General features: G+C 49.6%; 1 protein-coding gene across 1 annotated transcript in view; it reads right to left on the reverse strand.

Annotated features, from left to right (window-relative positions):
- LOC143943024 (uncharacterized) overlaps nt 1-16,920 on the reverse strand; it is a 172,848-nt gene that overhangs the window by 69,589 nt on the left and 86,339 nt on the right. The window contains exon 5 of the mRNA XM_077464506.1: nt 15,375-15,475. Coding sequence (XP_077320632.1) covers nt 15,375-15,475 — 101 coding nt within the window. The remainder of the gene's footprint in view (nt 1-15,374; nt 15,476-16,920) is intronic.

Consider the following 16,920-nt stretch of genomic DNA (forward strand, 5'->3'; position numbering starts at 1 on the left):
AACAGAGGCTGAAAAATTGGGCCTTAGGCACTGGTGCTGGTGCCACGACACTGCAACCTCTCCCATATACTCTAGTTGTGGTGCAGGAATGAGCCCTGCTGCAAAGTATTGCATCAAAAATTGTAATTAAACGCCCTTGTTAAACAGGGGCTGAAAAATTGGGCTGGTGGCATCACCCAGAACCAAAAATGTTCTTCCAACATATCAGCGGAGGAGGAAGAGGATAGACAATCAACATAACAGGACAGTCACTCAGCATCAGCATAGGCAGTCTTGAAGGGATGTGATATTTCCCAAAAAAATTATTCGGTTACATCAGCTTCAGGTGCTTGGTAGCTGTGGGTGATCCAAGACTGATTCATCTTTATGAAGGTCAGTCGATCAACCAAGTCGGTGGACAGGCGCACCCTGTGATCGGTAACAAAGCCACCAGGAGCACTGAAGGTGCGTTCCGAAAGAACGCTGGATGCAGGACAGGCCAGTAGCTCAACTGCATACTGTGCAAGCTCTGGCCAGTGATCCATCCTCAAGACCCAGTAAGCCAGAGGATTTTCGGTTTGGGAAAGGTGTCCAAGTCTGACCTTGCCCCTAGGTATTCCAGCACCATGTAAATCAGACGCTGGTAATGGTTGCTGGAACCGATCATACCTTGGGGCTGCGGATTAAAAAATTGTCTGAACGCATTGGTTAGACGGCCACCTTCTCCACCGCTCCTTCTGACCGATGCCTCAGCAACACCTTGTCCAGGACCAGGAGGTTGTAACCTCCCAGTCTCTGGAAACGCGTTGCACAGACCTTTCTGCAAGGCCTCCTGGAGATGTCTCATCCTCTGCTCCCTCTGCGATGGCAAGATACGGTTGGCAACCTTACCCTTGTACCGTGGATCAAGGAGAGTGGCCAGCCAGTAATGGTCCCTCTCCTTGATCTGAAGAATGCGAGGATCCTTCCGCAGGCTTTGCAGGATCAGGGAGGCCATGCAGCGTAGGTTAGCTGAGGCATTCGGTCCGGAGTCCTCTGGGTCACTAAGGACAACATGATCCGCAGCTACCTCCTCCCAGCCACGTACAAGTCCACGGGTTTCTTGGGACTGTAAATCATCCCTACAAGACTGCTGATGCTGAGTGCCAGCCTCCACCTCCATGCTGACACAATCATCCTCCTCCTCTGCCTCCTCGTCCTCTTCCTGTGTAATGGGTGGGATAGCAGGAACACTGTCTGGATAAAGGGGGCCTTGAGAGGCAAGGAAGTCCTCCTCTTCCTGCCTCTGTTCTGCCTCAAGTGCCCTGTCCATTATTCCACGCAGCGTATGCTCCAACAGATGGACAAGAGGTATAGTGTCACTGATGCATGCACTGTCACTGCTCACTATCCTTGTGGCCTCCTCAAACGGTGACAGGACAGTGCATGCATCCCTGATCATGCCCCACTGGTGTGGTGAGAAAAAATTGAGCTCCCCTGACTAGTGATGGCCGAACGGTTCGCCCGGCGGTCGTTTCGCGGCGAATTTCCGACTTTCGCCGTCCGCGGGTTCGAACGCCTTTTTCCGTCGTTCGCCCCGGCGGACTTACGTGTTTAATGTATACAAGAACTTTAACCTTTCGTGACACGTTTATCATGTGTTACAGGACAACCAATTGAGACATGACAGCTCATGGACACTTGGACATTCCCCCTAACCTATAAATACACCCGATCCGGTGGCCATTTTACATTCTTTCTTCTGTCACTGTAGGGAAAGGATCCTGTGTGGAGTAGGGACAGAGAAAACGCTAGCTATTTGGTACACAAAAGTTCTTTTCAGGACTGGTATAGGTGTTAGGTCAGCAGCCTGAGTTTCTTTTGTCAGTTTAGATAAAGGGACAGAGCGCTGTATGCTGCTATTTTAGGGACAGCTCAGCCAGATTAGTCTTTCTTCATCATCATCATCATCATCATCATTAGCTGTTACTATCAGGTCCACAAAAGAGCTGTTCCAGCTAATCGTTCCAGCCTACTCTTTTTTGCCAATTTGTATAGGGACAGGCAGGAAGCAGTGTGTCAGGCAGTGAGGATAATTTTAAAGACTTGCTGTTACTATTAGTTCCACAAAGGTTCTTTTCAGGACTGGTATCAGTGGTACAGTAATAGGCTTGTACACGTATAATATTCTTTCTTCCAAATATAGAAAGAATATTATACTTGACTGCTGCCCTTCTGCTGCAGTCTGCTAATCATTCACAACTCACTTGTTCCACAAAGCTCTTTATCAGGACTGGTAACTTGGTCTGTCTAGGGTGCTACGGTACATAGGCTTGGGTGCGGTACAGTCTGCTGTTCTGTAAGGACCGCTATCGGTCCACAATACATAGGGTTGCCGTGCACTACTGCTGACCGCTGCCCTATACTGCAGCAGTCCTTCAGCGGTATAGGGACTGACGCACAGTCTGCTAAACACTAATACACAACCTGCTTGGTCCACAAAAGTTCTTATAAGGACTGGTAACTTGGTATAGGGTGCTACGGTACATAGGCCTGAGTGCAGTACAGTCTGCTGTTCTGTAAGGACCGCTATCGGTCCACAATACATAGGGTTGCCGTGCACTACTGCTGACCGCTGCCCTATACTGCAGCAGTCCTTCATTGGTATAGGGACTGACGTACAGTCTGCTAATCACTAACACACAACCTGCTTGGTCCACAAAAGTTCTTATAAGGACTGGTAACTTGGTATAGGGTGCTACGGTACATAGGCCTGAGTGCAGTACAGTCTGCTGTTCTGTAAGGACCGCTATCGGTCCACAATACATAGGGTTGCCGTGCACTACTGCTGACCGCTGCCCTATACTGCAGCAGTCCTTCATTGGTATAGGGACTGACGTACAGTCTGCTAATCACTAACACACAACCTGCTTGGTCCACAAAAGTTCTTATAAGGACTGGTAACTTGGTATAGGGTGCTACGGTACATAGGCCTGAGTGCGTTACAGTCTGCTGTTCTGTAAGGACCGCTATCGGTCCACAATACATAGGGTTGCCGTGCACTACTGCTGACCGCTGCCCTATACTGCAGCAGTCCTTCAGCGGTATAGGGACTGACGCACAGTCTGCTAAACACTAACACACAACCTGCTTGGTCCACAAAAGTTTTTATAAGGACTGGTAACTTGGTATAGGGTGCTACGGTACATAGGCCTGAGTGCAGTACAGTCTGCTGTTCTGTAAGGACCGCTATCGGTCCACAATACATAGGGTTGCCGTGCACTACTGCTGACCGCTGCCCTATACTGCAGCAGTCCTTCATTGGTATAGGGACTGACGTACAGTCTGCTAATCACTAACACACAACCTGCTTGGTCCACAAAAGTTCTTATAAGGACTGGTAACTTGGTATAGGGTGCTACGGTACATAGGCCTGAGTGCGTTACAGTCTGCTGTTCTGTAAGGACCGCTATCGGTCCACAATACATAGGGTTGCCGTGCACTACTGCTGACCGCTGCCCTATACTGCAGCAGTCCTTCAGCGGTATAGGGACTGACGTACAGTCTGCTAAACACTAATACACAACCTGCTTGGTCCACAAAAGTTCTTATAAGGACTGGTAACTTGGTATAGGGTGCTACGGTACATAGGCTTGAGTGCGGTACAGTCTGCTGTTCTGTAAGGACCGCTATCGGTCCACAATAGATAGGGTTGACGTGCACCACTGCTGACCGCTCACCTATACTGCAGCAGTCCTTCAGCGGTATAGGGACTGACGTACAGTCTGCTAATCACTAACACACAACCTGCTTGTTCCACAAAAGTTCTTATAAGGACTGGTAACTTGGTATAGGGTGCTACGGTACATAGGCCTGAGTGCGTTACAGTCTGCTGTTCTGTAAGGACCGCTATCGGTCCACAATACATAGGGTTGCCGTGCACTACTGCTGACCGCTGCCCTATACTGCAGCAGTCCTTCATTGGTATAGGGACTGACGTACAGTCTGCTAATCACTAACACACAACCTGCTTGGTCCACAAAAGTTCTTATAAGGACTGGTAACTTGGTATAGGGTGCTACGGTACATAGGCCTGAGTGCGTTACAGTCTGCTGTTCTGTAAGGACCGCTATCGGTCCACAATACATAGGGTTGCCGTGCACTACTGCTGACCGCTGCCCTATACTGCAGCAGTCCTTCAGCGGTATAGGGACTGACGCACAGTCTGCTAAACACTAACACACAACCTGCTTGGTCCACAAAAGTTTTTATAAGGACTGGTAACTTGGTATAGGGTGCTACGGTACATAGGCCTGAGTGCAGTACAGTCTGCTGTTCTGTAAGGACCGCTATCGGTCCACAATACATAGGGTTGCCGTGCACTACTGCTGACCGCTGCCCTATACTGCAGCAGTCCTTCATTGGTATAGGGACTGACGTACAGTCTGCTAATCACTAACACACAACCTGCTTGGTCCACAAAAGTTCTTATAAGGACTGGTAACTTGGTATAGGGTGCTACGGTACATAGGCCTGAGTGCGTTACAGTCTGCTGTTCTGTAAGGACCGCTATCGGTCCACAATACATAGGGTTGCCGTGCACTACTGCTGACCGCTGCCCTATACTGCAGCAGTCCTTCAGCGGTATAGGGACTGACGTACAGTCTGCTAAACACTAATACACAACCTGCTTGGTCCACAAAAGTTCTTATAAGGACTGGTAACTTGGTATAGGGTGCTACGGTACATAGGCTTGAGTGCGGTACAGTCTGCTGTTCTGTAAGGACCGCTATAGGTCCACAATAGATAGGGTTGACGTGCACCACTGCTGACCGCTCACCTATACTGCAGCAGTCCTTCAGCGGTATAGGGACTCAGAGTTTTGTCACAGGGTCATTTAAAAAATGACATGCAGAGGAAGAGGCAGGCCCTTCCGCAGGGGTGGTAGGGGTAGGGCAGGAGCAACAGGCTTGAGCCAAAGTGGGAAGTTGCAGAAGGTGCGTTCAATTACTTTAAAGGATGCACCAGACTTGGTTGAGTGGCTCGCTCAGCCTTACTCTTCTGCACCCTCTTCTTCACTCTCTGCTATGTGCACCCCCAAAGACACTACCACCAACAACACGACCACCACCACCACCACCACATACCTTCCGCTTGAGTCACTGGAATTATTTTCCGATCCATATCAAGAGGACATTTCTGATGCGCAGCCACTCTTGGTATTGGATCAGGAAGAGGAGGTAGCAACAAGCGCTACTCAGCAGTCTGACGCCAGTACCCAGATCAGCCCAAGGAGGAGGTTGGTCCCCGGTGTTGCTGCCTACTCTACTTATAGCGGTGGGGAAGGTGACGTTGATGATGACGTGTCTAGTGATGTCACGTGGGTGCCCACAAGAGAGGAAGAGGAGGGGAGTTCAGAGGGAGATATGGACCAGCAGATAGGGAGGAGAAGCAGCAATGACTTACATTGCACAGCAGGGACAAAGCAGACTGCAAATGTATCAGGAGCGAGTCATCGACCATGTACGGTCACATCTGGCGCTCCCAGGACACCGGCACATGGCTCCGCAGTGTGGGCTTTTTTTAACGTGTCCGCTGCTGACAATAGCGTTGCCATCTGCAATCTTTGCAGTCAACGCGTTAGTCGCGGTAAGCCCAATACTCACCTAGGGACGACCGCCTTAAGAAGGCACATGAGCAGCCATCACCGAGCCCAGTGGGAGCAACGGAACACACAAAGCCACACTGCAGGCTCTCACCGTCCAGCCTCGTCTTCTACTTCTCCTTCTCCTCTCTCCTCACAATTGTCCTCCACTCCACCTTCCATCACGCCAAGCTCACATTTTTCTGCAAAAAGGCAGGCTTCCGTGGGCCTAATGTTTGAGCGTAAAAAAATGATGACGCCGGATAACCCTCTTGCCCAACGGTTGGCGGCTGGCTTGTCAGAACTCATAGCCCGCCAACTACTGCCATATAAACTGGTGGACTCGGAGGCCTTTCGCAAATTTGTGGCCATTGGAACACCACAATGGAAGGTCCCAGGAAGGAAGTATTTCTCAGAGAAGGGCATCCCAGAGCTATATGGCCATGTTCAGCGGCAAGTGAATGTATCTCTGGCACACAGTGTCGGTGCCAAGATACATCTGACCACAGACACGTGGTCTAGCAAACACGGGCAGGGAAGGTATATCAGTTTTACTGCCCACTGGGTGAACCTTCTGACGGCCGTCAAGCATGTAACCCGTGGCACCCGTGTAGATTTGGTTTTACCGCCACGGATTGCATGCAGGCCTGACTCTTCTTCTCCTCCTCCTACTCCATCCTCCTCCCTCTCCTCCTCAGCTGCCTCCTCCTTTTCCGCTGCTAGCGTCTCTTCCACTGCACCGCCCAAGCTCCCCAGAACCTATTCCACATGCCAGGTGAGACGTTGCCATGCCGTGCTGCGTCTGTTGTGCCTGGAAGCAAAGAGCCACACTGGCCCGGCACTCCTTTCAGCTTTGCGTTCACAGGCAGATGAGTGGCTAACACCGCTCAATTTGACAGTTGGTAAAGTGGTGTGTGACAACGGTGCCAATCTGCTTAGCGCATTGAAACAGGGCAAAATCACGCACGTGCCGTGCATGGCACACGTCTTAAACTTGGTCGTGCAGCGATTCCTTGTCAAATACCCTGGGGTCCAGGACATCTTGCGGCAGGCAAGGAAAATCTCGGCCCATTTCAGAAGATCTTACACGGCCATGGCTCGCCTTGCTGACATTCAGCGGCGACACCATCTGCCGGTCAGACGTCTTATTTGCGATTGCCCGACGCGATGGAACTCAACCTTCTATATGCTTGATAGGCTGCTCCAGCAGAAACGTGCAGTTAACGTCTACCTGTATGAACTCTGCGAAAGAAACGGTTCTGGGGAGCTGGGTTTTTTTTCACCGCGCCAGTGGCTGCTCATGCGCGACACATGCAGACTTCTGCGGCCATTTGAGGAGATCACCAAACTGGTCAGTCGCAGCCATGGCGCCATCAGTGACATGGTACCTTATGCCTTCTTTCTGGAGCGTGCATTGCGTCGTGTCATTGATCAGGCTGTGGAGGAGCAGGAGCGGGAAGATGAGGAAGTCGCAATGCTGGATGAATTCCCAGGGGGGGCTACTCTATCTGAGACAAGTCAACAACAGGAGTCTGATGAGGAGTCAGAGGAGGATGGTGCCGGGGCGGATGAGCAGGAGCAAGAAGAGCATGCTTTAAACCTTTCTGGGATCCCTGTTGTGCGAGGATGGGGAGAGGAGAATGAAGAGGACGACATTATCCTGGATGATGAGCAGGAGCCAGGCCACCACACCGCTTCCACTTTAGTGCAAATGGGGGCCTTCATGCTCCAGTGTTTTAATAGGGACCCCCGTATAAAAAGCATGAGGGTCAAGGACCAGTACTGGGTGGCAACGTACTTAGACCCCCGGTACAAACACAAAATGGCGGAAATGTTACCGCCGTCGCAGAGGGCTGTCAGAATGCAGCACTTCCAGGCCTTGCTTCGAGAAATGCTGCATTCTGCTTTTGCGTGCGCTGGCAGAGGAGCAATTCCCACTCCCAGAGAAGGATTTGCGGGTACCAATCCAACAGCGCCTGCAAGAAGAGGCCGGTTTGAAGATGTGTTGGTGACTTCGGATATGAGGTCATTCTTTCAGCCGACCCATCGACAGGTGTCATCCGGATCCAGCATCAGGGAACGCCTAGACCGTCAGGTGTCCGACTACATTGGGTTAACGGCCGATGTGGACGCTCTGAGGAGTGATGAACCCCTAGACTACTGGGTGGGCAGGCTTGACCTCTGGCCAGAGCTTGCCCAATTTGCAATCGAACTGTTGGCTTGCCCCTCATCCAGTGTCCTGTCCGAAAGGACGTTCAGCGCAGCAGGGGGGATTGTGACCGATAAGCGTACTCGCCTAGCTCACCACAGTGTTAACTACCTCACATTTCTAAAAATGAATGAGGCATGGATCTCGGAGGAATTCAACACATGTGATCAGTAGACCATGTATATGTCTATAAACAATTTTTGGAATCAAGCACACAGACCTTCTTAATTCATTTGGCTCACTTCCCTGACCCAAAAAAGCACACCGTACTATATGCCCCTACCCTCCTCTTTGAAGAGGTTGAGCGGTGTCATATTTCTACTGGGGCTGCTTATTATGAGGGGTTCCCACCATCCCTGTGCTGTGCTGACTTCCTCCTGGGTGTTCTTATTATGAGGGGCTCCCACCATCCCTGTGCTGTGCTGACTTCCTCCTGGGGGTTCTTATTATGAGGGGATCACACCATCCCTGTGCTGTGCTGACTTCCTCCTGGGGCTGCTTACGGTGCTGCTGTCAGCGCTGTATGTCACGGAGCTGCTGTCAGCGCTGTATGTCACGGAGCTGCTGTCAGCGCTGTATGTCACGGAGCTGCTGTCAGCGCTGTATGTCACGGAGCTGCTGTCAGCGCTGTATGTCACGGAGCTGCTGTCAGCGCTGTATGTCACGGAGCTGCTGTCAGCGCTGTATGTCACGGAGCTGCTGTCAGCGCTGTATGTCACGGTGCTGATGTCAGTGCTCTGTATTACGGTGCTGCTGTCAGTGCTCTGTATCTCCTGCACCCTCTTGTTTGCCTACCCTGGTCCCTGACCTTCCCTCTCCTCCATTGCCTTCATTAGCTCCATAGTCCTGAATTGTCAGAACAATTTCCCAAATAAAAAAAAAATGCTTGTAGTTATCGATCCCAAATTCACCTCATACATGTATTATGCTATTGTCCAGGTGGTGGGACTACGTGCTACCCCCTAATAATTACCCCGTGGCCGCAAATTCGACCTAAAGGTTTGCGAAATTCGCCTCCCATTGAAGTCAATGGAGCCCGCGGCGAACGGTCGTTTTCGCGAACGTTTGTGTCCGTTCGCGTTTCGCGTTCGCGAAACGTCCCGTCGGAAGTTCGTCCATCACTACCCCTGACCCTGTCCTGGTGCCGTAGTTGCACAGGTAAGTCCTCACAGTTACTCTCGGTGGGCACAGGAACGGGCCCTGCTGTGAAATATTATATCAAGAATTGTAATTACATGCCCCTGTTAAACAGGGGCTGAAAAATTGGGCCTTAGGCACTGGTGCTGGTGCCACGACACTGCAACCTCTCCCATATACTCTAGTTGTGGTGCAGGAATGAGCCCTGCTGCAAAGCATTGCATCAAAAATTGTATTACATGCCCCTGTTAAACAGGGGCTGAAAAATTGGGCCTTAGGCACTGTGCCACGACACTGCAACCCTCATCCTCTGCTCCCTCTGCGATGGCAAGATAAGGTTGGCAACCTTACCCTTGTACCGTGGATCAAGGAGAGTGGCCAGCCAGTAATGGTCCCTCTCCTTGATCCGAAGAATACGAGGATCCTTCTGCAGGCTTTGCTGGATCAGGGAGGCCATGCAGCATAGGTTAGCTGAGGCATTCGGTCCGGAGTCCTCTGGGTCACTAAGGACAACAGGATCCGCAGCTACCTCCTCCCAGCCACGTACAAGTCCACGGGTTTCTTGGGACTGTAAATCATCCCTACAAGACTGCTGCTGCTGATGCTGAGTGCCAGCCTCCACCTCCATGCTGACACAATCATTATCCTCCTCCTCGTCGTCCTCTTCCTGTGTAATGGGTGGGACAGCAGGAACATTGTCTGGATAAAGGGGGCCTTGAGAGGCAAGGAAGTCCTCCTCTTCCTGACTCTGTTCTGCCTCAAGTGCCCTGTCCATTATTCCACGCAGCGTATGCTCCAACAGGTGGACAAGAGGTATAGTGTCACTGATGCATGCACTGTCACTGCTCACTATCCTTGTGGCCTCCTAAAACGGTGACAGGACAGTGCATGCCTCCCTGATCATGCCCCACTGGCATGGTGAGAAAAAATCGAGCTCCCCTGACCCTGTCCTGGTGTCGTAGTTGCACAGGTACTCATTGATGGCCCTCTGCTGCGTGTGCAGCCGCTGCAGCATGGCCAACATTGAGTTCCACCTGGTGGGCATGTCACATATAAGGCAGTTCTTGGGCAGGTTCAACACCTTTTGGAGCTCAGCCAGCCGAGCACAGGCATTAAATGATCGTCAGAAATGCACACAGACTTTCCTGGCCTGCTTCAGGACATCCTGTAAGCCCGGGTACCTGCCCAAGAACCACTACACCACCAGGTTAAGGACGTGAGCCACACAGGGCACATGGGTCAGTTGTCCCTGTCGGAGTGCGGAGAGGAGGTTGGTGCCATTGTCGCAAACCACCATTCCTGGCTTAACCTGGCGTGGCGTCAACCACCTCTCGGGCCTGCCCCTGCAGAGCTGACAAAATATCTGCCCCAGTGTGGCTTCTGTCCCCCAAACAAACCAGCACAAGCACGGCATGGCATTGTTTTGCCTGCGTATTTGCGTAGCCCATTGAATGCCTACGTAGCACCGCTGGTTCTGAGGACAGAGCACTGGAAGAGGCCATGGAGGAAGAAGAAGAGGAGGGGGTGGAGGAGAGAGGTGTGTCACAACCAATAGTAGCATTTTGGAGGCGTGGTGGCGGAACAACCTCCAACACTACTGCACCTTGTCCTGCATCCTTCCCAGCTGCCAGAAGAGTGACCCAATGGGCCGTGAAAGACAGGTAACATCCCTGTCCATGCCTGCTGGACCATGAGTCAGCGGTAATATGCACCGCTGACCGCCCTGTCCAGCGAGGCAAGGACATTGCCTTCCACATGCCGGTAGAGAGCCGGAATCGCATTCTGTGAGAAAAAGTGGCGTTTGGGGACCTGCCACTGAGGAACCGCACATTGTACAAACTCACGGAAGGGGGCCGAGTCTACCAACTGAAAAGGCAGCAGTTGAAGTGCTAGCAATTTAGCCAAGCTAGCATTCAACCGCTGGGCATGTGGATGGCTGGGAGTGAACTTCTTTCGACAGTCCAGCAGCTGGGGCAGGGAAATTTGCCTGCTATAATCGGACGTGGGTGTACTGCTAGCAGAGTGCCCGGAAGCACTTGGCTGTGACACACCTAATTCTACACCTTCATTCCTCCCAGAGCAGGTTTCAGAGAGGACTGAAGGTCTAGTGGGGTTGGAGATCCCAGCTGATGAGGAGCAAGGAGAGGTCCGCTTTGTTCTTTGGTGTGGGTCGAGCTGCATGGCAGGTCAACATATGTCTAGTCAAGCATGTGGTGCCCAAGCGGCTGATGTTTTGGCCACGTGAGATACGCTTGAGACATATGTTGCAAATAGCAGCGGTGCGATCTGATGCACTCGTCTCAAAAAAGGCCCACACCAAGGAACTTTTAGAATAATGTGCAGAGGCAGCACCCTGCACAGGCGGAGCTCTGCGGTGTGATTCAGTCAGTGTGCTGCCCCTAAGCTGGCCCCCGGAGGGCATCCTGCCTCGTTGGACATGTGCCTCCTCCTCCTTCTCCTCCTCCTCCTCTCTCCTACCAGGCACCCACGTGGAGTCAGTGCCCTCATCATCCCCTCCCTCTTCATCGCTGGAGCAAACCTGGCAGTATGCTGCAGCTTGTGTAACATGACTGCCAGATTGCTGTCCTTCTTGAGCATCCCTTCTCTCTGCGCTCACGCTACTGCCTTCCTCTAGCTGAGTATCATCATCGAGCCTACAAAACACTGGGCATCCTCCTGCAGCATGTACCCAACACTGTGCTCAAAGAGTTCAGGGGACTCCTCAGAAGGACGTGGTGGGTCTAGGGAAGGAGTCACTGATGATGACATTGAGACGAGGGAAGACGATGCATTGGCAGCTGCTTTGCTAGTACCCTGAGCCTGGGTGAGAGTCGATGAGGAGGATGAAGAGGGCTTGGTCATCCACCACTCTACCAAGTCTTCCGCATGATGCGGCTCAACACGTCCAGCTGCCAAAAAGAAGGACAAGCGTGTCCCATAGCCACATGCTGATGATGACGATGCACCACGTCCAGGACCAGCACTGTTGTCTCTAGACACAGAGCCTGCTTGCCCTCTTTTATCAGCTCGTGCCTGTCTGCCTCTCCTTGTTAGCCTTCCAGACATGGTAATGGCCTAAAGGGAGATGGGAAAACCAGCAATAGGGTAGTGTATATTGTGCTGGAGGCACACAACACCCACTAACTCCTGCAAATGCCTTTATTATAGAACAGGAATTAAAGGGTAGATACTGGTGTATACTGTGCTGTGCTGGAGGCACACAACACCAACTAACTCCTGCAGATGGCAGATGGCTCAATTAGAGAAGAGATATATAGGTGGATATAATGGTGTATACTGCGGTCAGGGCACACAGACAACACCCACAATCTCCTACAGCTGACTGAAAGCTCTATTACAGAAGAGCAATATAGCTAGCTATATAGGTGGATATAATGGTGTATAGTGCGGTCAGGGCACGCAGACAACACGCACAATCTCCTACAACTGACTGCAAGCTCTATTACAGAAGAGCAATATAGCTAGCTATATAGGTGGATATAATGGTGTATACCGCGGTCAGGGCACGCAGACAACACGCACACTCTCCTACAACTGACTGCAAGCTCTATTACAGAAGAGCAATATAGCTAGCTATATAGGTGGATATAATGGTGTATAGTGCGGTCAGGGCACGCAGACAACACGCACAATCTCCTACAACTGACTGCAAGCTCTATTACAGAAGAGCAATATAGCTAGCTATATAGGTGGATATAATGGTGTATAGTGCGGTCAGGGCACGCAGACAACATGCACAATCTCCTACAACTGACTGCAAGCTCTATTACAGAAGAGCAATATAGCTAGCTATATAGGTGGATATAATGGTGTATAGTGCGGTCAGGGCACGCAGACAACACGCAAAATCTCCTACAACTGACTGCAAGCTCTATTACAGAAGAGCAATATAGCTAGCTATATAGGTGGATATAATGGTGTATACCGCGGTCAGGGCACGCAGACAACACGCACAATCTCCTACAACTGACTGCAAGCTCTTATTACAGAAGAGCAATATAGCTAGCTATATTGGTGGATATAATGGTGTATACTGCGCTCAGGGCATGCAGACAACACCCACAAAGTCCTGCAGATTGCTAAAAGCACAATTACAGAAGAGCAAGAACGCTAAATCGGCCGATAACGAACAGTGTATACTGTGTTGAAGGTACACAGAGAACACCCACTAACTCCTACAGACGCCAACACACTACACAAGGCTGCCACGCTGGCGGCCTTATATAGTGTGGGGCGTGTACTACACAGCCTGAGCTATGATTGGCCACAGGCACCCACGGATGATCATCTCTCCGGGGTCCAGCGATGGCTGATCTGATCCAGCGCAGCGAATCCATCCATCTTCTGTCTCCACGGAGGAGACACTGCGGGATCTCGGCGGCCTGACGTTTCTTATATGCGGAGGGCGGGGCTACACATCACCTGACCCTGCCCCCTCTGACGCAAATGGGGAAGCCGGGCTTCCCCAATGGTGTATGGGTGACCCCGCCCCCTCTGATGTAACGGAAACCTGCGTGGCATTTCCCTTCATGCCACACTTTCAAAGTCTCTTACATGTGATTGTAAAGATGAAAAAAATGCTCTAAATGTATAAAAGGTTTGAGCGGTTACATTTAATATTTTGTTTCCCTATTGATGTAAAGCATTTATTTTCCTTTTATGCTTACATTGCTTTACAGTATGTTAATATTCTTAAAGTTGGTGTTGTTAATATTTATTTTTGTAACTTAAAGTGGTTGTAAACTCTCATGTTTTTTCACCTTAATGCATCCTATGCATTAAGGTGAAAAAACACCGGGCAGTGACCAGCCCCCCAGCCCCCCATTTTATTTACCTAAGCCCTGTATTTCGGTGGTAGAGACGCGCTCTCCCTCTATGCAGGGGGTCCCAGCTCTTGATTGGATAGATTGATAGCAGTGCAGTAATTGGCTCCTGCTGCTGTCAATCAAATTCAATGACGTGGCGCAGGGGGCGGGGCCAAGTCTGGCATATGTGTCTATGGATGCAAATGCTGGACTCGGGAGCACGCTCGCAAGGTAAAACCCCCCCCCCCCCCCCCCCCCCCCCGTGAAAGAGCTTCTCCTAGGGGGTTATCTGATGTGGGAAGGAGCCACGAGAGCCACCTGGGGACCCCAGAAGAGGATGTTCTGTGCAAAACGAACGGCACAGTGGAGGTATGATATGCTTGTTATTTAAAAAATAAAAAACAAGCCTTTACAATCACTTTAATTCTGTATAAAACATTTAATGAGATGATTTATGAGGGCTTGGTGGAATTAGGGGCGGGACAGGGTAGAGGTTGAGTGGGGCAACTGGTGGTGAATAACTCTTAGGCTGGGTTCACACTGCAGCGGTTTATGTGAAACGGATGTGATTCGCACCGCACTGCAGTGCAAATCACATCCGATCTCTGTGCGATACGAGTTCAGCCATACAGATAGTATGGCTGAATTCGCATCGCACGTGGCCCAAACTCACACAGGACCCTTTTTTTGGTCCACAGCAGAATCGGATCGCATGGGTGTTCACACCATGCGATCCGATTCCTGTCCGAGTTTGCAGATCGCACTGCAATATGCGAACTGATCTGGGGGTGTCATTAACGTTTCACTGACACTCCCAGCAGTTCGCATAGGGCAGTGTGAACTGCTGCTGGGAGGTATGCAATGCGGGAACCCGCCGCGGATTTGCAGCGTTCCCGCATCGCTGCAATGTGAACCCAGCCTCAAGGCCTGGCTGGTAGCTCAGGACTTGAATTTTTTTTGTTTCAATGGTTTTTATTACAAGTTTAAATCAATATACAGATGTTCACGTTCAAATAATCATCATAAAATAATCACAACAAGGATGCAAAATCCAATAAAATCTGTGTTCCTGACTCAGTAAACATCACTGAAATATAGCAATCAAGGATATAGCAAGTTGGGGAGATTTTACTGTCTCCTTTTGGCATCCTACCAAAATTTTGCCACACGGCATTACAGAGCTGATAACAAGAAAGTTTAAAGAAAAAATGAAAAAGAAGGAAAGAAGAAATTAAAAAAAGGGGGGGGGGGGAATCAGGAAAAATTAGAGTTGGGTGGGTCCCTTCACTCCAGGTCTACATCCACAAACCTGACTTGAAATTTGGAGCACTGTATACATATATAGGGTACACATACTGTATATACCGTACTTTATTTATCATTCTTTTTAGAATTTGGATCACTTTTTCCAAAAAGTGGTATAATCTAAAAATCCAAGACGTACACAATTCTACATGTGAAGGTTTTACTTTTTTCACAACAGATATATCTCAATCAGCATAAATTTCCATTCAAGTAAAAAATATTTTAATAAACAATTTTGACAAAAAAGCCTTTGTCACATTCCCTATGAAATATGGAGGTAAGCACTAACAATTACCTGGTCAGAAACGTGAGGAATTCCTCCCAGAATATAGAATTCAGTGTAGACACCAATGTAGCACTTAAATCTTTTACCGCTTCGCAGATGTTAGCCATCACCTAGATTAAAAAAAAAAATATATATATATATAAGTTAAAGGGCAACATTCCCCTTGGATGCATTGGGTATAATTGTGTTTCCAACCACTTTTCCACTTTTTTTATTTAACTTTTTTGGACCACTAGAACCCATCTGATGCCACTCTTGCCAAGGCTAGAATAGCATCTCCTGTGTGCTGAAACCTAATGGGATATGTATGTCACACATGCCACAATGCTTTAAATTCCATTCACAGCAGGTGAAGGAGAATGGCCCTGGCGCAAGTCTTCGGGGAGACCCCATGGTATGTATTTGAGCCACTCAGGCTGCTAGGAAGTGTAGTCCTGTGCCTGCTGCTGTTAGTACTGGCTGGGAAGGAGCCTGCCCATGGTCCAGACAATGACAGATAAGAGCAGAATATCCCGGGAGCCACACATTAAAACAAGACCTGCTGTGTGTAGACAAGTGGCAGTCTGAGCCTGGACCCCGCCAGGCCATGCCCCCAACATGTTTCACTCCACCCACTAGAGCTTACTCATGGGGATGCAAGTCTTCAGGGGGCCAGGCTGCCTGAACTAGGAAGAGGCACCCAGCACCCAATGATGTCAGGAACAAAGATGGCAGCACAGCACAGGACAAGGCACATTGCAGCAGTGAGGCAGATCATAGCAATGCTCAATCTGCTGAGCAGGTGAGTATTCGAATTAAAGACAATCCTGGATACCAGGTAACTGGGAGGGAAAAAAAAGTGGGGGAGTGAAGTTCCTCTTCAAGTGTGAAATATATAAACAAGCCAAGTAAATAGAGCCATTTATATTGTAAAGCTTTAACCACTTACAGACCGGACCATTTTGCTGGTCAAAGACCAGACCACTTTTTGCGATTCGGCACTGCGTCGCTTTAACTGACAATTGCGCGGTCGTGCGACGTGGCTCCCAAACAAAATTGACGTCCTTTTTTTCCCACAAATAGAGCTTTCTTTTGGTGGTATTTGGTCACCCCTGCGGTTTTTATTTTTTGCACTATAAACAAAAATAGAGGGACAATTTTGAAAAAAACGCATTATTTTTTACTTTTTGTTATAATAAATATCCCCCAAAAATATATAAAAAACATTTTTTTCCCTCAGTTTAGGCCGATACGTATTCTTCTACATATTTTTGGTTAAAAAAATCGCAATAAGCGATTATTGATTGGTTTGCGCAAAAGTTATAGCGTTTACAAAATAATTTTTTTTACTAGTAATGGCGGCGATCAGCGATTTTTATTGTGACTGCGACATCAGACATTTTTGACACATTTTTGGGACCATTGTCATTTATACAGTAATCACTGCTATATAAATGCAGTGATTCCTGTGTAAATGACACTGGCAGTGAAGGGGTTAACCAGTGGGTGGCAGTGTAGGGGTTAAGTGTTCCTAGGGGTGTGTTACTAACTGTGGGGGGGTTGGGCTTTCATTTAG

This window comes from Lithobates pipiens, unplaced genomic scaffold (assembly GCF_037356315.1).
Source record: "Lithobates pipiens isolate NorthernLeopardFrog02 unplaced genomic scaffold, aLitPip1_a1.2 Scaffold_30, whole genome shotgun sequence".
NCBI lineage: Eukaryota > Metazoa > Chordata > Amphibia > Anura > Ranidae > Lithobates > Lithobates pipiens.